The following is a 26,338-nucleotide window of genomic DNA, read 5'->3' on the forward strand; positions in this document are numbered from 1 at the left end:
AAGGCGACCCTTACAGCAGCGATTCTCAGTTTTGTTTCTGCTAGTACCGGGGATCAAATTCAGGGACTGGTATGTGGTAGACAGGTGCTGTGTAGCTGAGGCACACCTTCTGCCCTTGGCTTTTATTTAACAAGCCGCAAGAGCTGAGGAATTCTATTTTGAGGATATAATGAGTGACCGGTGGCAATTATGTGAAATGATCTGAACAAGGCTCTTATAGGCTAAAACACTTTTCACCTTGATCCATAACCCAACCAGTAAGCTTTCGATGAAGTTATTAGATTTTCTAGTTGATAAAACGTTGATCCATAACCCAACCAGTAAGCTTTCAATGAAGTTATTAGATTTTCTAGTTGATAAAACGTTGATCCATAACCCAACCAGTAAGCTTTCAATGAAGTTATTAGATTTTCTAGACTAGCAACAAAGAGGTGGCCTCTCCAGCCTCCCTGAGGACTTTACTTCACCAGCATTCTCATGCTAACTGAGCTCCTGCTGTGGCATGCTGCCTGGAGGGGAACTGCTCTTGTCCAGAAAAGGACACAGGTTGTCTCTGTTAGAACTAGCAGGACCTTGACATGAGAACCTACGCCTCTTAAAAAGCTGGGTCGTAGGGGACGTTATGTGAAAGCCACTTTGGTTATGAACCTTAAGGTGGTAGCGTGCTCTCAGAGCCAAAGCACACAAAGAACAGATTATGACGGAAAGCTAAGGGAGGTAGAGGGGTATAAAGACATCTGCAAGTGGGAAATGAGTTGGGAGTAAATGAATTGACAGGATTACTGGGCTCCAACCCTAACCAGGGTTCCAGTTTCCAAAACCTTTTGAGTTTTTCTCCTTGAGGTCTTGCTCCTGTTTCCTCCATACTTTCATGGTCTAGAGATGAGGGTTTGTAAGTGTTCCTGTGGAGGCTAACTCTTCTTACACATTCATTTAGAGAATTATTCTCTTTAGATTGCCCTAAAGGCCCCAGCTTTCCTTGGTGTGGCTCATAATTGCAGGGACGAGACAAACTAGCTTCCTGACCAGAGCCTGGAGTTTGCGTTGCTTGTAGAACTAACTCCTCAGGGTCTGCAACTTGGGTGTCCTGGACACAGCCTGGTCTTTTGAAGCACTCCCAGGTAGTGACCCTACCATGGGGAGACTTTCTGGCTGGGGCTTGGTCAGTGAACCCTTACATTCATTATCTTTAGTAGCAGCTGGAAACTTGGCATTCATTTTAGCTGCTCACAGTACAGAGTGTGTGTTTGACCCCTTGAGCCTTATAGTAGTGAGTGTTTCAGGGCCATGGGGCTGGCCTTGTGACAACTGCTGCCTGGTGGGAGTACAGGGTACAGTCTTCCTCTGGGTAGACTGGGTCACTGCCCTTTTTGTGTCAAGCTGCTTTGGCTCTTTAAGTGAGTTGTGTTCTTTAAAGCACCCCCCCCATAATAAATAATAAATAGGTATTGTTAAAATGAGCCCATGAAACATTTCAAAGTTTGGTGTAGCGACTGGAATCCTTTATTGTTCCCAACTTCAGAAAACCCGTCTGTGCATGCAGATCCTTTTGAATTTTTATTGTCATTTATTTCACCTTTGCCTGAGAAAGCCTTCTCGGCTCTGGTCTAGCAGAGAAAGAATTCTTGTAGGAGTTTCCAAGGTCTTGGTTTTCCTACTTTTCTCGATTCTGGAATGTAGTAGGATCACTTCTTTCTAGCTCAGAATGACCTGGGAGTTAGGAATTCCATGGCCTGTCTTGCACATCCTCTGCATTTCGATGGCTGGCCAACTGGTTCCCTCTCAGCTTATCATCTCAGTCACATCATGGCAGGAGAATGTTCATCCTGACTTTTCTTCTTGCCTTGTTTCTGGATTCTGAAGGGCTTCCAGGGACCTTAACTTGTCTGCCCTCAGGTTAGCCCGGAGACCCAGGCTTTTGGCTAAATTCCGAAGGTCACTGTATTTGAGGGAGAGGGGACATTCTGCAATCCTGAATACCTGGAAAACAGCCAGACAACTCAAGCAGCATGGTTCAGAACTGCCTGAGACATTGACAAGCCAACTTTTATATTATTTACATGAAGATGTCTCTGATTTCTTATGACTGCTTTCATTACATTCTATCGACTTTAGCACGTTGTATTTTCATTTTCATTCAGGTTTAGGTATGTTTTGAGTTTCTTCATGATTTCAGTGACCAATTAATTATTCAATAATACATTGTTTAATCTCCACCAGTTACAGTGTTTCTTGATTTGTCTTTATTTCATTGTGATTGAATACAATGGATTATTTCAACTTTGCTGTATTTGTTAAGATTTGCTCTGTGTCCTAACAGGATAACTAATTTTAGAGAAGGCTCCATGGGCTTCAAGGAATATGTATTTTCAAGTGTTTTGACAGAACGTCTGTAGATGTGTGTGAAGTCCATTTGCCCTGTGATGTCACTTACTTCAGATGTTTCTCCAGTGTCTGCAGGGAATCACCAGCTGTGAGTGAGCTGTTGGTCATCCAATGTTGTGCTGGAGTTAATCTGTGACTTTATACCTTGCTGTATTTGTTTAATGAAACCAGATGTTCCTGTGGTTGGTGCTTGTGTTTAGAACTGCAATGCCCTCTTAATGGACTGTCCCCTTGATCAGTAGGACATAACCTTTCTCTTTGTAAATGTTTACTGTTATTTATTTGTTTATTTTTGAGACAGGGCTTCTCTGTAGCAGCCCTGGCTGTCCTGGAACTCATTCTGTAAACCAGGCTGGTTTCAGACACGCACTCTGCCTTCCAAGTGCTGGGATTAAGGCGTGTCCCACCACTCTGGCACCTATTAGTTTAAACTTGAAGTCTACTTTGTCAGGTATTAAAATAGGGAGGCTTGCTTGCTTCTTTTTTTTCTATTTGTATGGAATATCTTTTCCATCCTTTCATGCCAAGGTAGCATCCATCTTTTATGGTGAGATTTTTTTGTGTGTGTGAAGATAATAGATGTATCCTGATTTTTAATTCACTAGCCTATGTCTTTTGAGTGTGGAATTGAGACTATTAATAATTTTTATTGAAATTCCTGTCATTTTGTTGATTCTGCAGTGTTTGTTTTCTTATTCCTTTCTTACTTAAATGTTGATAATTCTTTTCTGTGGTCTCATGTATGTACTTGTTTTTCTCTTCAAGTATCTTCTGTAGAGATGGTTTGCTGGTCATGAATTCCTTTAACCTGTTTAGTGTGGAAAGTTTTTATCTTTCAATTAAAACAGATAGCTTGGCTGGGTATAGTAGTCTGATTTGATGTTGAAAGACCCGTAGAGTGTGGACCCTCACACTCTGACTCAGGGTGACACTCCAAATCTAGAAGTGGTCTCGATGTAAAAGCATGAGGTCTTTTATATTTTCCTTACAATGGCTGTCTTTGAAGACTTGAAATAAATCATTCCAAGCCTTCCTGGTGGTGTGTGGGAGACTTTTCCTCTGGGGATGTAACATACACACATTTGTTTGTTGCAAAAGGGGAACTCATGGTAGACCAAAGTCTTGATTGCACTAAAGTCCAAGTTGGTAAGCCAATGACTTCTTCTTTGGGTATGCACGAGGGGTTACTTATAGGAACAAGGATGACTCAAGGATAATACATTACCAAAAAGTCTGTTTGGTAGGCTTAATTTGGTGAGGGCTCATGAAAGTTGCAACTCTGGAGATCTTCACATAAATTATAGGCAGCTCAACAAGTTCAAGAATCTCCTCTCTCCAGCTTAGTTGGCCAGTTGTTTACTGGGGGCCTTTAAGAAACCTTCTTCTGGAGTTAATGAATTTCTCTCTCCCTCCTGGAGGGATGTTTTAGTTTGGAGGAAACTGCTATATATAAAGCCTGGCTCTTAAAGTGTGTGTTGAGAAATCTGTCATTCTCATGGGTATGCCTTGATAAATAATTTGTCTGCTGTATAGCTATTTTCTCCGGGCCTTACATGATACCATCTTGAACTTGGTCTCCAGTAGCCATGGGAAGTAGAACAGAATAATACAGTAGTGCCCAAGTCTATGGTAAATGGTAATGGAGTTATGATACTTCCTAGTAGATGAAGGAGGTAAAGGTCACAAGACCCTCACTGAAATTCTCAATTATTCCTCCTTCTCTGCTCTAAGTTATCTTGGGAGATGATAAAGCAAATGGGAAGTTAACTGAACCCTAGCCTAGGATGAACGTTCCATGAAGTTCTCATCCATGACAGGGTGGGACTTTGTGATGATTCCATTGTTTGGGGGGTCACCCAACCTCCCACAATGAACTTCTCACCTATGCTCTGTATGTAAGCCTAATAAACTCATTGGTTCACCATGATGAACCTTGGGTCTGTCCTAAGTGCCCTTCAGGGGTGAGAGGTGTTCACATCTCCCCAGGAAAGGCCAATGTCACACTGTTTTTATGGTCCTACTGTTGGATGTTCTGAATGTCTCTCATGTATGGATTACAATAGTTTTTCCTGACTTTGGGAAAGCTTGTTTTATTGAAAATGTTTTTGATGCCTTTAGAAGTCTTGCCTGCATTCCTTTTAAAGTGTTGCATATACCTTGTTGCCTTTGTCCTTGCTGGGATGTTCCAAGTCTTCTTTGTCTTCACACTCAGATATTCTGTTCTTTCTTTGGATCCATTCTGTTGGTGAGCCTTTCCACTGAGCTTTATGCTTAACTTACTTTTCATTCCAGGACTTTTTTTTTTTTCATTGTTTGCATTTCTTGACTTCCTCTTTCAGATTTTGTATTGGCTTGCTTATTTCATGCAGCTGTCTGTACTCTCCTGGAATAGGAGTTTATTTTTCTTTGATTTCTTGGAGCATGCAGTCATTCTTTTGAGTTCTTTGTCTGGGATTTCATTTGATTCACTCTTGGTGGAGGCCACTGCTGTAGGATGATTACATTTGGGGGTGTGACATTGCCTTGGTTTTCATGTTACTTGTGGTTTTGCATTGGGCCTTGAGCAATTTTTTTTGTTTGTTTGTTATGTTTTTTTTTCAAGGCAGAGTTTCTCTGTGTAACTCTGGCTGTCCTGGAACTCTGTAGATCAGGCTGGCCTTGAACTTACAGAGATCCTCCTGGGATTACAGGTGACTGCTATACTTGTCTGGGTTTCATGGGTTCTGGGGACCCAAACTCTGATACTTTTGTGTGTATGGTGAGTGTTTTATCTACTGAGCCATCCTCCAGATCCCTTCATTTACTTTGCCACCCCAGGAAGGATTTGTGTCGTCTAGTGATTTTAAGTTTTGCTTGGGAGAATAAATCTGCCTGCTGCTGAGACCCTACCAAGCCCGCTTTCGTGGCAGCCCCTCTTTTTTCTTAGAAATGCATTTCCCATTCAGAGGAGCTGTCATACAGGGAATCAGAGTGTAGGTCAATCTTTCTAGAACATTGGGTTGCTATTACTCCCACTTCAGAGTTCTGCTGGTCCATTCCTGGCTCTTCGCGTCTCCCTGTTTCAGTGTGCAGGCCTTTGTCTTCTCTGATTGTGCCCAGTGTGGCTTGTCCCCTCCCTTGCCCTCTGACTTGGTCCATCCCAGGGTTGCCTCTGCTGTTCACAGTGACCACCTGTGCAGGGATGGAACAGGGTTGGAAAGCTCTTTCTGGGGCCTGGTTAGAGCCTGTGGTATACCTAGGCCTCGAGGCAGATGGGGAGCCTAGCCCCAACACTCCCCTCACGGGGAGACCCCTTTGGTCCATGGCTCTGAAGTCAGAGTTGCCTGGCAACAGGACAATACATGTTGCCTAGGCTACAGTTGTCAGGAAGCATGGAACTACTCACTGACCTTTACAGAGGGCTTGTGAGGCCCACGGCCAGGTGCTTCCACCTGAACACTTGTAGGAATGACGGACAGGAGGTGCTGCTGGCTTTTGTGTGACTTGTGAGGCACATCTGGGGCCATTCTGTACTGTGGCTGTGCTGGTACAGGAGTGTGTCTCCTCTGGTCAGTTGTGCCCCTCTGTCCATTGAGACCTGTCCCTTCAGGCCTCCTCCATCCCGCTCCAGACTCACCTCTTGCAGCTTAGGAGTCAAGCAGAGAGCCCCATGCCGCCATCCCTCACCCCCACACGGCTGTCACCTTCATTAGCCACACTTCATCTAGCCACAGACAGATTCTGGGACAGGGCTGTGGAAAACTCCAGAACCAAGGTTTTTATTATGGTCAGAAGGTGCTTGCTCAGCACGCTGGGGAGAGGTGCATCCCAGCTCTGAGGGAATGCGGTGCCTTCCCCTCCTCTCCCCATCCCCCCATTTCTGGAGCGGGCATTGGTAAGGCATTTCACACTTGGTGTTTCATTTTTTTTTTTTTTTTAATAAAAACCAGCCCTGGAGTAGAAAGAAAGGCCCTGCAGTGAACTTTCCAGACCAAACTGAAGTGGAACGGGTTGAAGTCAGAGATGTCTGAGGGACACGTTTCATTTCCAAGTTTGGCAGAAGCCACTAGAAGGGGTACAAGAACAGGGCCAGGGCACAGCTGGCAGGAGGCCAAATTCAGACAGGCACACGCTGTCTTCATCATTTTTCACTTTCACATACCATAGAAATTTAAGTAAAATAGCTATTTTATATATATTTATATAACATATATATATATATATATATATATATATATATATATATATATATATTAGGCAAATAAAGATGTCAGGAGTGCTGAGATGAGGCACCCGGATGCCGCCTAAGGACAAGACGGGAGGCCAGGAGTCTAGAGTCTGGGTCACCAGCCCAGGCTGAGTGAAGGGTTTGCTCCTTATTGCTGATTTGGGGGCCTGGTTCTTGGGCAGGAAGCACCTATAGGCCCCGCCTTCTCATCCGTCCCAGCATGGCCAAGGTCTGGCAGGGGCTGCTGCTGTCATCCTACATGGGGGCTGCCTTCAACTGCCTCCCTACTCCCACTATGGGCTGTCCCTCCAGGGACCCCACATGCCCTCGGGTCAGGCAGACTGTTGGGCTCCCGGAGCTTGGGCAGCAGGGATACAAAGCCCTGTGTGTTAGAGGTGCTTCCACTCAAAGGGGCCTGGCTTCCTTAAGTCTTCCAAAGAGCATTTCCTGCCAGGACAGTTGGTGGCAAGAACACATACTTGGAAGTCGAGTCTTCTAAGTGATGTGCTTAAAAATAGTTACTAAACCTCATCGTTAGAAAGAAATGGAGATTTCTTAAAAAAGTCAAAAGGGGCTCCCTTGGAGGGGGTAGTTCCTCCCTGGGTTGGGTTAGTGACCTTAGCAGCCCATAGCCCAGCCAGCCCGCCTGAGTTGTGGTAACTGGGAACAAGGGTGCCCATGGGGCCCAAGTCAATTGTAACGGGCTGGCGACCTGGGGGCTGGAGAAAACCCAGGTCAGCCCTTAACCTGGTGGGAGCTCCCGTTTAGGAAAAAAGCTGTGTGTGTGTATGTACGTGTGTGTGTGTGTGCGTGCGTGCGTGCGTGCGTGTGTGTGTGTGTGTGTGTGTGTGTGTTCAGTACTAAATTTGGTGCATTAAAAAGAAAAGGCTGAGGGGGCTGTGCAGGCGCCTGTATTTGCTGCAGGAGTGGCTCAGAAGATGTTGGGGCACATGTGCCAGTCCTTCTTCTCCTTGGCTTCCCAGTAGCCGCCCTTGTACATGCAGGCCATCTCCCCGGTCAGCGGGTCCAGCCTCTTCTCGAACCACAGGGGTGCGTAGTATTCTGACTCCTTTTCTGCTTGACAGACAGCGGGTGGGGTGAGCTGCACGCCGCCCTGGCCAAGCCCGGGGCTCGCCCCACCTCCTCACCCCCCACCCCGGTGCCCCATGCTCTGGTCTGGGCTCACCATCCTCGCCTCCGCAGCCCGCTGCGCACGTCTCCAGACGCCGTCGACGTGACAGGCGCTGCTTCTCCTCCAGCCGCTGCTTCTCGGTGTTGGCCTCGTCCCAGCGTCCTTTCTCCATCAGTCTCTGGTCGGGCCGCAGGCGGCTGTCGGTGGGCGCCACGCCGTCCTCCTGCTCGTTGAGGGTCAAGGCCAGCTCCGAGAAATAGTACATGTTCTCCGCGTTCTCCCTGCGACCGCGACGCGGCAGCGTGAGCGACCAGGGAGGACCTGTCCCTGGCGGGTGGGATCCTGCGCACCCCTCAGGAACCCAGCCTGCGCCCTCTACAGTGCTCACCTAGCATGCTCACACCCACCTGCAACTGCTTCGCTATGCTGGATTTCTCTGGGGATTTCTTCTTCTTTTTTATCTTTCTTTAAATGGTGTCTCATTTATCAGCCTAAGGTTCCCCCCATTATTCTGTTTCACTGAGCTCCAGGCACAGCTATGTCGGTTGTAGCGCCTTGGTGGTCTTGAATACCCAGTTTAGAGCTGCCTGTGTGTTCACTGTTTGGAGATAAAACTTTGTCGTCCCTCTCTGCTCTGCTCCTTTCTGCTTTATTTCGCATCATACTCCTTCCTGCACCATATTCCTTCCTAGTGGCTAGAGCTTCGTCTTCTGCTGGTTTTCTGCCTCGGGATGGATGCTTGTCTCATTGTTTTCATTCCCTGTTTTTCCGGCGTGATCCACATTTCAAAGCTGCCTGTCACTCACTCCAAGCAAGACTTTGGCTCAGTCCCAGCACTTATCAACCTTCTTGTAATCATTCCGGCTTTCATCGCATCTTCTCTGCCCTATGGATTAGTTTGGAGCATATTTCTTAAAGGTATAACCATGTCTGCTTGTTTTTTACTCTGTGTAATTGCTCTGGAGTCAAACGATACTCCCTAGTGCATCCTTGGTACTTGGAGCTGTGCTCAGTGGTCCAGTCCCTGGCCAAGTTGCCAATGCCCACGTGGGTTTGCAGCAGCTGGGTGACATGGTGCTCTATGGCTAGACAGTGATTTCCCTTTGCTTTTCTATCACCGGTGCTTTGCTATGTCATCTGTATTTCGAGGTTGCACTGTTAGGTGCAAGTTCTGTTCGAACTGAAAACTCAGTGCCTGGTGACCTATTTGGCCTCGTCACCAGGTGCTCCTGACCTCTGTCCTTAAGTAGTTTGCTCTGTGACTCCCTCCAGCTCTGGGGGAGTTTGCTTGGTTACTGTGTGGACATATTTTTTCATCCTTCATTCCTGTCTCTATTTTCTTCAAAATTAAAAAAGGATTTTATTTATTTTATGTGAATGGGTATTTTGTCTGCAAGCACCATGTACATGCCTGGTACCATGAATCCCCTGAAAGTTATGAGCAGTCGTGTGAGGGGTAGGACTTGAGCTGGGTCCTGTGGAGGGGCAGCCAGTGCTCCTAACATGGAGTCATCTCTCCAGCCCCTTTATTTTCTTACTCAAGCATATCTTTTGTAGATTAGCTGGGAGTTTTAAAAATTCGATCTTATACCCAGGCTGCATACTTTTCCAAAATGCTGAGGAGTTTGGAGTATGTGTAGACACAGAGTTATCTTGGGGCTGGGACTTAAGTGTGTGTTTCAATTGTATCATAAGCACAGCCTAAGGGTGATTTAACACCGTATTGTGAGTGTACTTTTGCTGTGACTGTGACCCTGCAAGAGACATCTGTTGTGGAATTTCCCACTCATGCTGGAGGATTCACATATTAGGGTTTAATTCCGAGATGCTGTACCGATGCCTCAGGCTTGACTCTAGGACCTTGGTTCCCATTGCTCTGTCCTTTGCACTGCAAACAAACATGCCTTTCTCTATCCACAAGAGATGGTGGTGGGGAGGACGGTTACAGAGCGTGATGGTTCTTTAGGACATGGGGTCTGGGTTGTCCCAGGGCAGTTCTTTCAGTGAACACCCTACTTGTCAGAAATACTGATGGTTTAAATCTTCAGGCCTGACCCCTTACTTCATTTTGCTAATCAAATGAACGTAAAATGGCTTCTTGTGGGGTTTGGGTTTGCATTTTCCCAGTTACTGTTGGGCTTTTTAAAAAAGCTATTTTGGTGTGGTTCTGGGAGCATGCCAGACAAGAGCTCTCCCTCTGAGCCATGTTCGCTGACCTGTGTGATGGTTTTTCTCACAACTAGTCTTGTGCGAAATTCTAATCACGACCCTGGCACATTTCTCTATTGAATTTTTTTTTTGCCATATTTTTTGAACACAAGTTATTTATGTGTTAATTTTAAATTATACTATTTCTGTTTTTCTATAAAATATATATGTGTGTGTGGGGGGGTTCCTGCATATTTGAGTGTGAGTGACATCAGAGTTTCAGGTGGTTGTGAGCCACTGGACATAGGTGCTGGAACTGAATCCAGGTTCTCTGCAAGAGCAGCAGTCACATCTAACCTCTGAGATACCTCTCCAGCCCCTATTTTTGGCTTTTTGAGACAGGGTCTCATTCTGTAGCTCAGGTTGGCTTGGAACCCCACAGTGCAGCCCAGACTTCTAACTTGTGGTGATCTTCCCACCTCAGCCTCCAGAATACTGGGATTAGTGTTGTGACTTAGCACTCCATCTCTTAAGTTGTTTTTTATAATAAAATACTCTTATTTATTCTTAGTGCTGGGGTTTGGCCTTGTGCATTCTAATCAGACTTTATCCCTGACTTGAGCTTTAACCCCAGCTTACTTTCCGCTTTCTGCATGTGTTTTTGAGACAGGGTCTTACCATGTATCCCAGGGTCCCCCTGAACTCAAGACCTTAATGCCTCAGCCTTCTCTGTGCTGAGACCATAAGTGAGCACCCTCTTCTTTTTTTTTTTTAAATATTTATTTATGGTTGGCTGGGGTTCTGGTGTTGATTTGTTTTGTTGTCTGTTTGCTGGTTTCTGAGATAGAATTGTGGTGGCTTGAGAGTAGCCCCCATGGGCTCACACTTGAATGCGTGGTCCTCAGGTGGTGGAACTGTCTGGGAAGGGCTAGGAGGTGTGGCCTTGTTGGAAGAGCTGTGTCACTGGGGGTGGACTCTGAGGTTTCCAAAGCTCAGGCTAGGCCCAGTCTCTCTAGTTCCCTCTCCCTCTCTTTTTCCTTTTCTTCCTCCCTCCCTGTCTTTTTCTGCTTGCTGCTGCCTGCAGATCAGGATGTGAACTCTTAATTTCTACTCCAGCCCCATGTCTGCCTGTGGCCACACTCCCCATCAGATGATAATGGACTAACCTTCTGGAACTGTAAGCCAGCCCCAATGAAATGCTTTCTTTTATATCCGTCTCTTTACAGAGGCACATCATGGTGTCTTTTCACAGCAATAAAACAAACAAACAGGATCTTACTATGTACTTCTAGCTGGTTAGGAACTTACTATGTAGACCAGACTGGCCTTGAGCTCACAGAGCTCTTCTGTGCTGGTGATTAAAGGTATATCACAATGGCTCTGTCTCTGTTCTTGGCAGTAACCCTCTGCCAAGTACAGGTGCTGTGGATGCATCTAACCTTTTCTTCATACTTTTTAGTTTTATTTATTTATTTATTTATTTATTTATTTATTTATTTATTTATTTTGAGTCAGGGTCTCTTATGTAGCTGAGGCTGGCCTCAAATTCACCATGTAGCAAGCTGGCCATAGATTTCCTATCACTTGTCTCTATTTTCAGGTGCTGGGAATGCAAGTATGAGCCACCACACCTGGCATAAAGGGTCTTTTCATTGGCAAAATTAATCATAATGAACAAAAGTACTCTGGTAGACTTAAGTGCATCAGCATTGCATATCTCTCTCTCTCTGTATGATGATACATTTTCATAGGAGTTAGAAGATAGCTGCTTATAGTTTTATATCTAGAGTGTTACTGCTTAACAGTCAGACTTGCTCTCACTGGGAGATGCTATCTGAGATTAAATTTTGTTGTAATGCAAGGTGTAGGGGAGAGGCTGGTCCTTTTCCTGGTGGGACTAATTCTGTCTGTCTCAGACTCTTTAAGTGAGTACACTCCCATCTTTCCAAAGGATCTGCTGTGCCTCTGCCATGTCTCAGAGGTGCATAAACCTGCAAGGACATTTCTGGGCACAGGATTCCATTCTATTACAACCTCAAAGACTCAGTAAGGCACAGCTTTCCTCTGGCCTTCAAAATGTTCTGTGGCCCCCATTATTTAAAATGAATTGAGGGACTGGAGCCATAATCCCATGGGTAAGAGCACTGGCTGCTCTTCCAGAGGACCTGAGTTCAATCCTCAGAACCCATATGGCAGCTTACAACTGCCAGTAACTTCCCAGTGCCAAGTGATCGGACGCCCTCTTCTGGCCTCTTAGGGCATTGCATGCAGGTGATCCATAAAACAATTAAGATAAATTGAAACACTGACTTTTTTTGAGGCAGGGTTTGTAGCCTAGGCTGACCTTAAACTGGTGATCCTCCTGACTTAGGCCATTTTGACTACAGCAGGTTCTAGATGGACATGTTCTTTATCTCTTACTTTGACCATTCTATGAGTTCTTTTGACCCAAGGCCTATTTTCATCTCTTTGTCTTTTTAAATCGGGGAACTTGTCCCCTGTGCTGGGACTGAATGAGGGTTTGTATATGCTGTGTCTACACCTTCAGGAAAGTGGTTTGGGTATTTTCTTAGTCTACCTCCTTCCCATTTTATGCTTCTTTACTTTCCTCGTGTGAATCCAGGAAAACATGTCAGCTTGGTGTTAACCAAAGGATGGAGATACCTGCCCCCTTCAGTTAGTCAGCACCTGTGTGATATCATCTGGCTGTCTTTAGGCTCCCGTTATTTCTGAAGACAGCTGTTGGAGTGCGGGATTCCAACAAGTGACATCTTTCTAAGAATCTGGCTGCTTGGGTACATGACTGAGATTCCAACACTTAGGAGGTTGAGGCAGGAGGAGTCCAAATTTGAACCTTGGGCTACCCAGCAAGTCCCAGGCCAACCTGAACTAAATAGTGACCTGAAAAAAACCAAACTAATCTGGCTGCTTTAATAGATGGGAGAGCTCTCTGCCATTGTCTCTCCAGTAGCACCTGCTGGGACTCTGGTTTAGAAGCACGCTCAATAGGACCTTATGTGGCTGAGGACTGTCCGGGGAGTCTGGGACATGAGTTCATGAGGTGCTCTGGGACTTCCTTGGGGGGACTGAGGACTGGGCCTTCAGTTTCTTGAGACAGTTCCACACTCACTATGCAGCTCAGGCTGGCTCACTATGCAGCTCAGGCTGGCTCACTATGCAGCCCAGGCTGGCTCACTATGCAGCTCAGGCTGGCTCACTATGCAGCTCAGGCTGGCTCACTATGCAGCCCAGGCTGGCTCACTATGCAGCTCAGGCTGGCTCACTATGCAGCCCAAGCTGGCTCACTATGCAGCTCAGGCTGGCCCCCGCAACTCTTCCCTCTCCGCCTTCCGAGTGCTGGAGTTGCAAGTGTCGCTCCACGTCTGGCTGCCAGCTTTTGCGTTTCTGCAGCAACACATTTCTGCCGACTATATCCCAAGGCCACGCACGTTTGCCCTACCCAACCCTGCTGAGGATTCTCCACTTCGGCTGTCTCCTTTGTAGATTTCTCTCTTTGGTTTTCACTGTGAGGTTCTCAGTCTGTTTCCTGTGAGCTATGTCGAGCTTGATTTTAACTTCCTGTGACATTGCAGGGAAGGCGTCTACCCTGGCACTTTACGCAAAGTGTCTGCATAGCACCACGTGCTGCCACTGGATATATCTTTATGCCCTCGTCCGGCTGGGCAGCCACTTTCTGACCTGGGATGAGGACCTCCTGGCCCTGATCTCTGCTGGACTGAAATCCCAGACCTCAATGCTCTCTGCCAGGTGGGACGGGGTGGCCCTATGCCTGTCTCCTCCTTGCCCTGTTTTCTCTGCCTCTGTCTTGGTCCCTAACCCCCAGAGCTGTTGCTCCGGCCTGACTCACGGCAGTGGGTATTTCCTCCACAGCAGCTTGGCGGGCAGCGTCTGGTACACGGTTTTCTGCTTCCCGTCAGAGCTGGGGATGCTGGGGCTGCTGTGCACGATCTTCGAGCATTCCATCTGCTGGTCCCACGAGCCTGACAGCACATAGTGGGCCTTGCCCTGGCTGTCACTCACCACTCCGGTCACCTGTGAACATTGGCAGGACACATAAGCACACACTCTGCTCTGGGCCCACGGAGGTTCCAGGCATGGTCCTAGTTACCTTTCGGGCCGCCTCTTTGGAGAAGTAACTGTAGGGCACGAACTTTAGCTGGCACCGGTCCTTGGTCTTGTGGTTCACAATCTCAATGTCCCCTGACTAGAGAGAGCAGGTGGTGTCAGTGGCCAGGCCCTAGGTCGTAGGCCCCGTCTCCCCAAGGACCCCCTGACCTGGTCAATCCAGAGCTTGCCCACGATGATGTTGTGTACAGTTGAGGTACTCTTCCTCCACACATAGTGATTGCCACTGGCCTGGAATTCTAGGTGGATGGCACCTGGAGGCCAGAAAGGTCAGAGGTCATGGGTTCCTTATTAGGCTCTGGCCAGACCCCCCCATAGGCCCAGGGTCAAGAGCCAGAGGAACATCTGGGAAGCTTTGAGGGGATGGAATATAGGCTAGAAGATCAATGGGCTGTGGACATGGGCAGTGCAGCCTTCCCCGGGGGCCACAGCCGGCTTTTAGATGTACAAAGCCCTCCCTCTGAAGCCAAACCTCTTCCCACCCTGGGAACCCCCGGCCCCAGCTCACCAAGTGGCATGATGGAGATGTATTTCCCCCGGAACTTGCTGGCGATGGTGATTTCCTGCCAGAGGCTCCAACCATGCTTAGAGAACACATGGTGGGCAGCAGATGGGGGGTGGTGACTCACCTGGGACGAGAGCAGCTGCATGTGAGCATAGCTAGACACAGAGCCGGCCAGGGAAGGACAGCCTGCCTTATGTCCAGGCTCCATCCCTTGGACTGCTCCTTGTAGGGACCCTGCTCCAAGGCAGGTCCCCAGGGAGCACAGTGGCCTGAGTGGAAGGTCAGCCTGTCACTCTCCACCCTGGGCTTGCCCAGCCCATGGGGATGGCATGGGTAAGCCCCGTCTGCTCTTGGGAAACAGCGGGGCAGGGAAAGCAGAGTTTGTGCCCGGGAAGTGGGAGGCGCTGCTTTCCTGGGGTTCTGTGCCCCCTCCTTTAACGCTTACCACACAGGTGATCTGAAGGGGAAGGACCCCCAGCCGCTCATGCTTGGAGCTATTGGGGAAGGACTGGGAGGTGAGGCCTGTGCAAGGAGGTGTGTCATGGGTGTGGACTCAGGTTTAAAAAGCCCATGTGTCCCTGGTTGGCGCTCCCTTTCCTCTCTCTCCTCTCGCTCTGCTTCTGCTCCCCTGTGTGGGTCACCATGTGAGCTCTCAGCTGCTGCTCTGGTCTGCCTCCCTGCCCTTGCTCCACCCCACAACTCTACGCCTCTGTTATATACACTCTCATCTGTAACTGCACGCTATATTAAACTTTTCTTCACAACGTTTTATCACAGCAATATGAAAGTAACTAAGATGCCACGTATCTGGCAGGTGCATGTAATTGGGGCTGGCTGCAGACAGATACACAGGTTGAGGACAGACTGGCAGAACCGAGGAAAAGAATCTGGTCTGACTTCAGAGTGAGGGCTGTATCAGGGTCCTGCCGTGGGCCTTGTGTGCCCCCTACACCAGGGCCCCCAACACCACAGAACTTCTCTCTCCCTCTTATGCCCCAGAACACACCTGACTGCTACCCGCCAGGGCACCTGTCTGCTGGTCATGTCCCTACATAGAGTGGCTGTGCCATTGACTCTTCATGGTGCCCCCTCCAGATTCCACAACAGCCAGGCTCTGTCTGGCCCAGCCTCCTTACCCTACAGAGTGCCTCACAGCCTCAGGGCGGAGCCGTGTACCTGCATTCCCCTCACGGATTCGGTGAGCCCAATGCTCCCCTGTGATTATTGTTTCTTTCCACGAATGGTACCTGTATGCCTCCTGTGCATTGGAAGTACACAGATACAGCCTGTGTGCTGCCCTGCACGATGGGTGTTACCCACGCTAGGGTGTTTACACATGCAACTAGAGCAAGCCTGATGAGCCAGTGCAGGGATTGAACCCAGGAGGAGGTCCTGGGGCCTGGGGCATTTCCCCTTCAGTCTCAGGGCCTGCTCCATCCTGCTGCTCACCCTGAATGCTGCCACTCTCCCTCGCCCCGCCCCTCCTCCTCGCCTTCCACATCGCTTCCTCTGCAAATGCTGTCTTTCCTTTCCAAAGGCATCCAGCAGCCCCACTCTCCCGACCCCATCCACACTCTCCCAGCTTTCCTGAGCAGAGCTCTCCCTGCCCAGCTCTCCCCTCTTTTCCATCGGTCCCTCCTTTCCAGGATGCTTTCCTGACTGCTCTGCCTAAGCCGCTAGAAGTACCGGGATAACAAGAGCTTTGTGTCTTCCAGTCCCAGCTGTGAACTCTGGGTTTCACTACAACTGACGCCCCCAGGGCACGCACCCCTGGCTGAATAAAGGAATGTGGGGTTCAGGTCAAGGGCTTTGGGAGCCCCAAACCCCGCATCTAAAGTGTCAGCACATTTTCTGGTTCTGTCTGAAACTCCGCCACGGAACCCTGGGGTGTCTCTAAAGTGGCAGCCACTGGGGCAACTTTCCAAGTTCCTGCCAATCGTGGAGGCAGAGCAGGGCCCGCTGCAGCACAAGGGTGCCCCGGTTCAGCCGGAGGCTGCCATGAGACCATGTGTCTCATTCATTCATCTTCATGGGGAAGCGGCAGAGGGCTCACTGCCCAGGAAAGTGTCCTTCCCAACTGCACTGCCACTTTTTAGTTCAGGGCCTGTCTGGGCTCCTCAGTGACCCTGCAGACTACCCTCTATACTTTGCCCCCTGTTCCCTGGCTGGGAGATTTGTCCTTCTCTACCAGCCCGGCTGTCACACCATGCTCTCCTCCCACACCCCCTGCTGTGGGGCCGAGCTGCCCAGTTAGACATGAACTGCACCCCACTAAGTCTCCCTGTGACCTTCAACCTGGCAAACACCTGGCCGGAGTGAACGAGCACCACCTGATGTCCGGCCTTACCTGCTCACAGAGAGAACGCAGGCCCATGTCCTCCAGGCGGTCCAACTCGAAGGTCTCCCCCAGCATAGGGTTGAAGGGCTTGGCGATGCGGTGTACGGTGGTGGAGTAGGAGGACACAGAAAAGGCGGCTACCAGGCACATCTGCTCCACCGAGCTGGTGCAGTTTACGGCCTTGTCCAGCAGGTGGTGGTACTCTAGGTCCTCTGTAAGTCGCTGGAGCATGGACAAGGGCTCATTGAAGTTCACCTGTGGGTGTTGCAAGGAGGTGACTATCAGAGCGCCCCTGCCTTTCTCTCAGTGAGGGACACCTCTGCTCTGGCGGCACCTTCCCTTCGCAGGGAGGTTCGTGTCCAGCACGTCCTGCCTTCCCTTTCCCCTCAGCACACGCCGCTTGCTGACGTGCCACTTGGTGCCACCCGGATGATCTATGTGCACTATCTCTTTCACAAAAGCCATGGCATCAGGCTACTTTGTGATCAGAGCTGGGGCATCAGGCTCAAAGCCAGAAACCATGAGTCCAGGGGTCCACGGTGGGCTAGGTGTTCTGGCACGGGCTCTTGTGCTATGCAGGCTGGGTGGGAATTGGTTCCACTGGGTTCAGACAAATCAGGGTTATGCTCCCTTGGAAAGTAAGCCTTCCCTGATAATATCCTACTCTACCCTCCAGATATACGGTGTGCATGCGCGTGTGTGTGCGTGTGTGTGCGCACGTGTGCTTGTGCCTGTGCGTGTGTGTGCACGTGTGCTGTGAGTATGCATGCGTGTGAGTGTGCGTGAGTGTGCGTGTGTGCCTGTGTGTGCATGTACGTGTGTGTGCGCGTGCGCATATGTGCTTGTGCCTGTGTGTGTGTGCACGTGTGCTGTGAGTGTGCATGCGTGTGAGTGTGCATGTGTGCGTGCGTGCGTGCGTGCATGTGTACGTACGTGTGCCTGTGTGTGCATGTGCGTGTGTGTGCTGTGATTCAGCTGTGTGGACACAGACCAGTGGTATGAAAGGACTCATATGTCACACAGTAGGGAGCCCCCAAGCTCTTCCTTGGAGAAGATACCACAGCCTAGTGACACAGGGACCCCAGATGTCTTTGGATGGCTGTGTGACCTTACTGAGTCTCCATTTGCCAACAGTTTACCAGGGACAGCCTCTGGCAGGAAGGGCTACACCTTCACCCCCCAAAGCCTACTTATCTCTGTCACCCCATTTACCACGTGAGGACAGTGGGGACACTATGGGTCTTTCTGGGTCCCCCAGCTATAATCACATAGAGCTCTGCCTCGGCTCCTTCCTTTGCAATTTGAAGGTCCACGTTCTCTGCGGGACCATCTAAGGAACAAGAAGATCCTGTCACACACCCCTCAGGTGCCATGAAGAAACACCACATCCCAGGAGCCCGTGGCCCCTGCCCAGAGGCGCCTACCGGCATGGGGATCCGGGAGAGCTCTCGGCCAATGCAGTTCTTCATGATGCTCCAGAGGTTAAGGCTGTAGTTGGGCTTGTCTGGGATGCGGACTCGCCTCTTGACTTTGCATGAATCCTTGGGCGCAAACGAGGCACCATCTAACACCTGCCAGAGAAGCAGGCATTCCGTCAGCAGACCCCCGAGCCCTCTGAGTCCACACACTTGCTCCTGACCCTCCAAGAACGGGTGGGGAGCCATATGCTGTTACACTGCTTGGTGATAAGGGCAGAGGCCACCTCTTGTCTCTTGTATGCTCCCGCCTCACGTACATTGTCTGCTGAGGTCCAGTCCACAGAGCTTGGCCCAGATCCTCCCTCGGCTCGTCTGCGGGTAATGGAGAAACAAGTTACAGACAGAGTCTGATATCTGCCTCTAACCCCGCCCACCTTCTATCTAGGCAGCACCGGGGTACGAGGGCAGTGATCTGCAGGGCTCCTACCCACCATGGTTGCTCGCAATTAAGTTCCGTTCATCAGTACTCGCTGCTAGCAAAGCCCTTGTCTAGAGGCCTTGAACCCAGGACCAAGAAGAGAGCAAGTGCTGAGTGCAGTGTCTGCGAGAGCCTGGTACAAACCCATGGGCCCCACTGTCCCACAGGCAAAGTGTGTCTTTATCTGCTTCCCACATTGGGGTCCGCAAGTGCTGGATGGATCTGATGCTCTCCTGCTCTCCTGTCACTTGTGGGATAGATTGCCACAGCAGGGACACCAAAGTGGAGGACCAGGCTCTAGGAGCCCACGGGCAGACACTGTGGGTCTGCCAGGCAGCTGGGGCCTCAGGAGACAGGCAGGAAGACCAGGCGGTTATAGGGAGCCCAACATCCTCAGAGTGAGGATAGCAGTACCACCCTGGCTGCAGAGTCATAACGGTCGGACTCTGCTGGTGTTAGGTCAGAAGTTCAGAAGACCAGGCGATGCCAGCTGTGGGTTAAAATGCTACTGAGATGTCTTTACCTGGAGCTAACCTGGAGCTCCCTGGCCTTGAACTCACAGAGATACACTGCCCCCTGCCTCCAGAGTACTGGGATTAAAGAGGCGAACCATCATACCTAGTTTCTCTCTCCCTCCCTCTCTCTCCATCTATGCTCAACAAGCATCCTACCTGTCTTCCTTGGGATCGGTGATTACGGTGATGAAAGATGCAGAGTCCTCCATGGCATCAAAGTACTCAGTATCTTCATCTTCCTCACTGTTCTCCCCTCTGGAAGTCAAGAAGCTTCCTAGACACACAGAGCCGCTCCGTTAGCAGCCTCACCCTGTCCTCGTCCCCTCTAACCCCACCGGCCTCGCCTGCCCACTTCAGACACCCAATCCTGGTTGTCTTGCACTCGGACCTCCATATTAGCTTTGCTGGGACAGGCATTTTCCTTCCAGAAGCTTCCTGATTTGTCCATGCTTGCTCAGACTGCCTGTGGCCCAAATCCCCTGCCCAGGGGACCTGTGATGGCCCCTAGCCTGATGTTAGGTAGGCAGCCACCTGACACCCGGGCAACCCTGCCCCAGACAGAACAGCTGGGCTCACTGAACATTTGGAACATGGTGGGTGGGGGCTGTTGCCAGTTGGTGGCAGGTGGGTAGGGGCTGTACCTGGTGGCAGGTACAGGACATACAGCACCACTGACGGCAGTCTGTCCTCCTTGGGATAAGCCCATGTGACATGAGGTCATTTAAGGGACAGATTTATGGGGCCCGAGAGGCACAGTAGAAAGAAGATGTGGTCAGCTGGGAAGAGGGGATGAGTGTGTGTGTGTGTGGCTGGCACCAGCCTGGCTTGCACACGCACCCTCGCTGAGGCTCTTGCTGGGGTTGGCCGGCCCTCCGGGGGTGTTGCAGAAGGCCCTCTCAAGGCTGTTGTGCTGTTTGGCCAGCTGTTCAATGGTTTCTTCCAGGTGGACGCGCTGCTCCTGCTCATAGTTCAGAGCCCGCTGCCATTTCCGGCTGTGAGTCTCTGCTAATTCCAGGAAGTCCTTGCAGGCCTGAGGAGGACCAATGGCCATGTCAGCCTTAGATAAGCATAGTCAGCTTGTCTCAGCCAGGTTCCATTTGGAGCACGCCTGGCCTATAGTTACTGCCTTCCCCTATTGCTCCTCGTGGCTAGGACCTCAGCTGTCTGCTGGAACATCCTCACTGGGCTAGGTCCCCAGTGGGATCCAAGGTAGCCTTAGTCTCTTTGGCTATCCCCTGGCTTTGGCCAAAAAGGACGATAAGCTACACAGTTCCTGGCTCAGAGCTAACAAGCCTTGTTTGAGAAGACTCAGAAGACTGGCTGGGCATGGTGGCACAGGCCTGGAACTCCATCCACGTGGGATGCTGAAGCAACATCATAAGCTCAAGGTCAGCCTGGGCTATAGAGCGATCAGGGACAGATGGGTGACTTAGCCTTAGTAGAAATAGGGCTGAGACTATAGCTTAGTGATAGGGCCCTCGGTTCACTTTCCAATGATACACACATAGAGAAAAGGGGGGGACTAACACTGGAACATTCCACCAAGTCACCTTATTGTCCCTATCACATGCTTCTGCCTTTTTTCTTTTTCTTCTTTTGCATGGGGTTATGTTTTGAGGTATTTAACTGTGCAGCTGAGACTGACCAAGAACTTACTACATAGCCCAGGATGATCTAGAACTCACAAACATCTTGTCTCTGCTTTTTTCTGTGTGCTGGAATGACAGGTGGGTGCCACTATTCTCTGCCATTAACACTGTTCTGGCCTCGGTTCTGGTATTGTGATAAAATTCCCAACAGAAAAAAGGACGGAGGGGAAATGGGGTTTGTTTGCCTTACACTCCAGGTTATGATTTATCCTAGCAGAGAAACCACAGTGGTGGGTCTTCTAGAAGCTAGTCATATATCCAGCCAAGAGCAGACAAGAAATGAATGCACGCACGGCTGCTTGCTTGCTTGGCTCAACCCCATTTCTCTGCTCTTACACAGTTCAGGAATCCCTGTCTAGAGAATGGTGCCACCCACACTGGGCTGGCATCTTCCCATATCAGTTAACTCAAGACAACCCCCACAGACATGCCCACAGGCCAGCCTAGCACAGACAACCCCCACAGACATGCCCACAGGCCAGCCTAGCACAGACAACCTCCACAGACATGCCCACAGGCCAGCCTAGCACAGACAACCCCCACAGACATGCCCACAGGCCAGCCTAGCACAGACAACCCCCACAGACATGCCCACAGGCCAGCCTAGCCCAGGCATTGAGACTCTCTTCTCGGCGGATTCTAGCTGTGTCAAGTTGACAAATGATTCATTACGCTGCCTTTAAGTTTCCTCAAGTCCGTGGCCTCTTACGATACGGAGTCTTTTTACATCCATAGGTGGTTCCACTACATTCCCATGCAGCAGGGCTGGCTCATCAGATCTGCTTTCAGCTATCTCTGCAGGGGGTGGTCTAAGGTAGCGACCACTAGACTTCCCTGTCATGGACCCTTTAACCCAGCAGAAGGGGCATGGCTCCCAGCCCGCACATAAGTGTTTGCAGTTGCCACTTCCCCAGCAATGTTTTCCCTCTGCCACTGCACTAAGCCACACACCACTGAGCGTCACGTGTGTCACACACTGTCACGGGGCATAGGAGCAATACATGCAGTGTCCTTTCAGAGGGCCGTCGGAACAGTGGTGACACAGAGCACGGAGGGCCACTCTCCAGATATGGCCTTGTAGGCCACCAGCCGCATCTGCCCAGACACCCAGTGCTCATGCCCTCAACCCTTGGGGTCCTCAGACCTTTCCTCTAACTCAGCCCAGGGATTCACCTAGCTCCTGCTAAGGTCAGCTGCTGGCCTCTGTGCAGTTGTATGCAGAGTTTGTTTCTGTCTCTACTGACCCTCTTCCCATGGGACTGCTGGATGGCAGTGAGTGTGCAGAATGCATGCCAGCCCAGTGGCTACTTCCATTGATGGAATTAGGTGAGAATCAGAGGCACCCTAGGGGGCCCCTCTGCACAGCAGGGATGGACCAATGACTAGCCTTCAGCTCTGCCTTCAGCTGTCTCTAACACTCCATGACCAGCCTAAGCCTTGGGGGCCTTCCTGGCTTCCGGATAGGGACCCAGTATGGTGCTTGAGGGCTGATTGCCTCTCTACTTCTTTAACGAACATGGTTCTAGACCACCTTCCTGCTGAGACCTACGGCGTGGGGTAGGGCGGGGTTCTTCCTTACTCCGTCTGAGGAGGTGAAGGCCAACCTGGGACAGCTTGAGCCACCCAGGGAAACCAGGAGAGAGGGTGGAAAATGCTAGGAGACCGGAGGGATGGAGTTCGGTGAAGCCACTCAGCCTGTGTCCTCCCTGGGAGACAGGCCAACAATGTCCACAGAGCCTGTGCTCACGTGGACCCTGACAACTGACAGAGTGGAGCTGGGCCCGGTGGCTTGACCAGAAGGTTCCCCTTTGCTCCTTCTGTTCCAGCAGTAAGCAGTAAGTAAGTGGGGGCAGAGTGTCCTTCTGGACAAACCAGCGACAGTCCAGCCTGTGGCCCTGTGAGGCCAGTGAGAAAAGACAGCCACCCTATTACAAACGGATAGGGCTGGGGCTCCGAGGCCACACGGCAAGGAGGTGACGGGGACAGATCTGGAAGATGTCTGCCTTGGCTGCTGCTCCCAGGGGACCCATGCTCTCCTGTCACTCACTCTTCGTAGCCTTAAGTTTGGCCCCAGCTGATATCAGGCCCTGCCACCTGGTTGCTGGCCATGGAGGGGGCCCTCACACTGTTGGGTTGGCATCACAGAAGGTGCAGATGGCTCTGGGGGAACCACAGCAGAGGGTTTTTGGGGGAAAGGCATGCTCATCTCCAAGGTGGGCCTGATGGGCTGATTCCTCACATTTTCCCATGATGCTCCTTGACTGAGGCCCAAGGCACTGCCCAGGAATTGGAATGTGTCCCCTTTACCCAGCTGAGCCAGACCCCATCAGGAGTGAATGTCCTGAGGCCTGTGAGATCCTCCCCTCCCCCGATCATTTCCCAGGTTCTTCCTAGTGTGGGAACCCTGGCAGCTCCGCAGAGGCCTCTGCCCCGGCCCTTGCTGTGCAGGGTCTGTTCTGGCATTCTCTGGCACCCCTCTAGAGCAGAGCGCCTGGCTCCCATCAACACAGAGGAGGATCTGTGAAGGAGGCACATGGCAAACATCAGTGTCATGGCAATAAACCCTGTAAGCCCCCGTCAGAGGCCCTGTGCAAAAGAAGCAAAAGAAGGCTCGCTCCCCAGGCATCTCCTGCGCTGCACTCTGCCCTAGCCCTCATGTGCGGCACCACATAGTTAGCCTTTCTGGCCGCCACGAACCCCTCCCACCCTGCTTATTCCCACAAGTTCCTGACCTGGCAGACCTTCCCCCGCTCAGAGATGGGCAGGGCATGCTCTCAAGCACTGAGGTAGCCATGTTTCTAGCATGCACAAGCAAGGGGAAAAACAAGGGCTTGTCCATAGCTATCGGGGTGTGTGTGCAGTCCCTGAGCATGTCACCTACGTGACTGCCAGGGCGCAGAGCCAGTGCTGCTAGCTTATGCTGTGAGGCTGAACCTTTATTGCTGTCCCCAAATCTCTTGACAGCACAGACCATGTGGGATCCACTGGTCATCCAAGGGTGGAACGGAGGAGCCCCTGGGAGATGCTCCCTCACAGATGCCCAGACCTCAGGGCTGCCTCAGCGGACTGTTTGGACACACGCTGGCTATATGTGACCTCAGTCTACCTTGAAGTTACCTCGGGGTCCACGAGTGCAGAGGGACAGAGAGACAGGGAGTCAGACACCCCACAGATAGCTGGGTCTCATTTGCACCACGTGTGGCTAGAATGAGACCATGTAGACCCCAGAGTGTCCCACGCTAAAACAAGCAGCTCACTTGACTGGACCAAGGTGAACCAGTGGGGCTCCTTGCCGTAGACGGGCTGTGCTGGCTGGTTGTGGACTCCAGATGCCCATCTGTCTCCCTCCCCCAGCACCAACACACCTACCTGAGATCCATCCCCAACTCCCAGGGTCTTCTCTGCTGCCACTGGCCTTCCGCAGGCCTCATCCTGGCCACACTGTAGAGACAGCCTGGCCCTGCTGCCCTGGAATGCTGAGCTGGGCAGTGCCCTAAGGGATGTGCTCACTAAGCTGGATTAAGCCTGGGGCCCATCAAGGGGGGGGGGGTGGTGAGGGAAAGGTGGGGGAGGAGTAGGGAAAGCTTGGCTGACCCTGCCAAGGCCGGACATGGTCACGTTTCCTGTGAGGTTCTACCACAACTATATCTAGGGCCAGAAAGTTCCTTTCCTCCCATCAGCAGGAGATGGCTGACCCAAAGTCCCCCCATTCCCGCCCATGGGCTCACATCCCGAGTCCATGGAGGTTAGGCGAACTGAGTCCATCTGGGAGCCAGAGCTGTCTGGGTCCCACATGGGCGCTGCCTTGCCTCTCCTCCTGTTTAGTTCCTCTGCCTCTGAGAACTCAGCATCCTTGTGAATAAAGGACCTGCCTCTGGGATGCCTACACAGTTATGGGTCAATTAGCCCTTGGGATTGGGATAAGGTCTCCATTCCCAGGTGCGGCTGCTTCCTCCAGTTCCCTAGGGTTGGGAAAGGGTGACGGGGAACATGGTTACTCCTTAGGGCCAGAGATGCAGGCCAGGCCTCTGGGCTCCCTGTGGGGAGGGCATGGGGCCTATTGAAATGCCCCAAATGCAGCTTGAGAACCTCACAAAGGAGGCCTGGCCCCACTTACCTCCAGGGTGGAAGGTCTGGGCTTTGCACCCCACCCCCACCCCACGGGGGACTCTTCCTTTCTTCTTAGCAGGTGGGATATAGAGTTTCTGACCTGGAACCCTCTGCCCCGCCGTACCCAGAAGGGCAAGCTCTAATCGCTTTTGCTGTCCCTAATCCTAATCTTGCCAGTGACCTCATGGTCCCTCACACAGGCAGGGGCAGCAGCTGTGGGGTCAGCCTGCCTGGGCCCTCTGCCTGGCCTGTGTGGGGCCCATGGCAGCTCTCGGGCTCCTGGGAGGGTCTGTGTAGTGAGAACCCTGCTGTGAACTAGCTATCAGTGTCCACTCTGACACCCAATCACCACGGTTACCTTTCTCCTCTATGATATGAAGAAGGTAGCGGAGGGAGGGTGCCTGGGACCTGGGATGAGCAGCCACTGGGCTCACACAGGAGGTGGGAGGTGGCCAATTGTCCAGAGGGACGGTTCAGTCTGTGTGGCTGGCTCTATCTTCAGCCATTAGTCCACAACAGAACCTGATAACCCCAGGGGAAGGGAGGGTGGGAGGGTCAGTTGTTTCCATTTGTGGCTAGGCCGGGGCCTGCTGGGACCTGCCATGCATCTGATAGATGTTCTATAGAGGTACTTGGTTGCCTCAGCTCCTGGGTAGATGGCTCCCCAAGATACCAGGGTTGAGGCTGCCTGGCTACCATGCTGATCCTCATGTGGTCCCAGATTCCTGGAGACATCCTTGCTTTTCAATGGCCTGGGAGCCCAAAGGGACGCACAGTCTCCCTGAGTGCCCCCCGTTGGCCAGAGCCAGTAGACACGCTTGGACCAAGATGGTCCTACCTTCCCACTGGGGAGAAGCTTGCTGGCCCTGTGCTTACAATTCTCAAGTTGAATATAACCTCACAGGTGGGAGGGAGTGGCGCTGCCCGAACCAGAGGCTACTATTTTGTGGCAGATGCCTGTCCATCAGGTCCAGAGTCAAGAGTGGGGTCCCCTAAACCTGTGGTGGGAGTACTGGGGTCACTTCAGAGCCACCGTGATCTGGTGAAGCCACAATGCTGTCGTCATTCCTTCCTAGTCCCCTCTAGGCCAAGGTCTACGGTAGTGAGGCCAGGCCCCCCTGGTCTGGACATCATGGTCTGGCTAACACCAAGGTTCCAGACCTCCCCTGACCTAGGTGGGCCTTCTTGGCTGTGACGCATGTTCAGCGTTGGGGAGGCAGCTCTATGCTCCAATTAAAACTCCAAAATAGCCTTTCCACATTCAAAATAGTTCACCCCTTGCAGGCAGGAACACGCACCATCTGGCT

At 51.1% G+C, this 26,338-nt stretch overlaps 1 protein-coding gene and 1 pseudogene across 4 annotated transcripts in view; both read right to left on the reverse strand.

The window, feature by feature from the left end:
• Positions 1 to 649: 649 nt before the first annotated feature.
• Positions 650 to 5,891, reverse strand: LOC127233675 (nucleolar and spindle-associated protein 1-like; annotated as a pseudogene).
• Positions 5,892 to 7,143: 1,252 nt separating this feature from the next.
• The window catches only part of Osbp2 (oxysterol binding protein 2), a 139,020-nt gene continuing 119,825 nt past the window's right edge, over positions 7,144 to 26,338 (reverse strand). For all 4 annotated transcript variants that reach the window (XM_051200438.1, XM_051200441.1, XM_051200440.1 and 1 more), the window contains 11 exons: positions 20,110 to 20,302; positions 19,429 to 19,546; positions 18,597 to 18,651; positions 18,286 to 18,432; positions 16,871 to 17,116; positions 14,527 to 14,647; positions 14,169 to 14,272; positions 14,002 to 14,097; positions 13,741 to 13,925; positions 7,779 to 8,005; positions 7,144 to 7,666 (listed from right to left, as the gene is read on the reverse strand). In XM_051200438.1, the coding sequence (XP_051056395.1) occupies positions 7,524 to 7,666; positions 7,779 to 8,005; positions 13,741 to 13,925; positions 14,002 to 14,097; positions 14,169 to 14,272; positions 14,527 to 14,647; positions 16,871 to 17,116; positions 18,286 to 18,432; positions 18,597 to 18,651; positions 19,429 to 19,546; positions 20,110 to 20,302 (1,635 nt within the window). In that variant the 3' untranslated portion in view covers positions 7,144 to 7,523. The remainder of the gene's footprint in view (positions 7,667 to 7,778; positions 8,006 to 13,740; positions 13,926 to 14,001; positions 14,098 to 14,168; positions 14,273 to 14,526; positions 14,648 to 16,870; positions 17,117 to 18,285; positions 18,433 to 18,596; positions 18,652 to 19,428; positions 19,547 to 20,109; positions 20,303 to 26,338) is intronic.

The sequence above is a fragment of the Phodopus roborovskii genome, unplaced genomic scaffold (genome assembly GCF_943737965.1).
Source record: "Phodopus roborovskii unplaced genomic scaffold, PHOROB, whole genome shotgun sequence".
NCBI classification, from domain to species: Eukaryota; Metazoa; Chordata; class Mammalia; order Rodentia; family Cricetidae; genus Phodopus; species Phodopus roborovskii.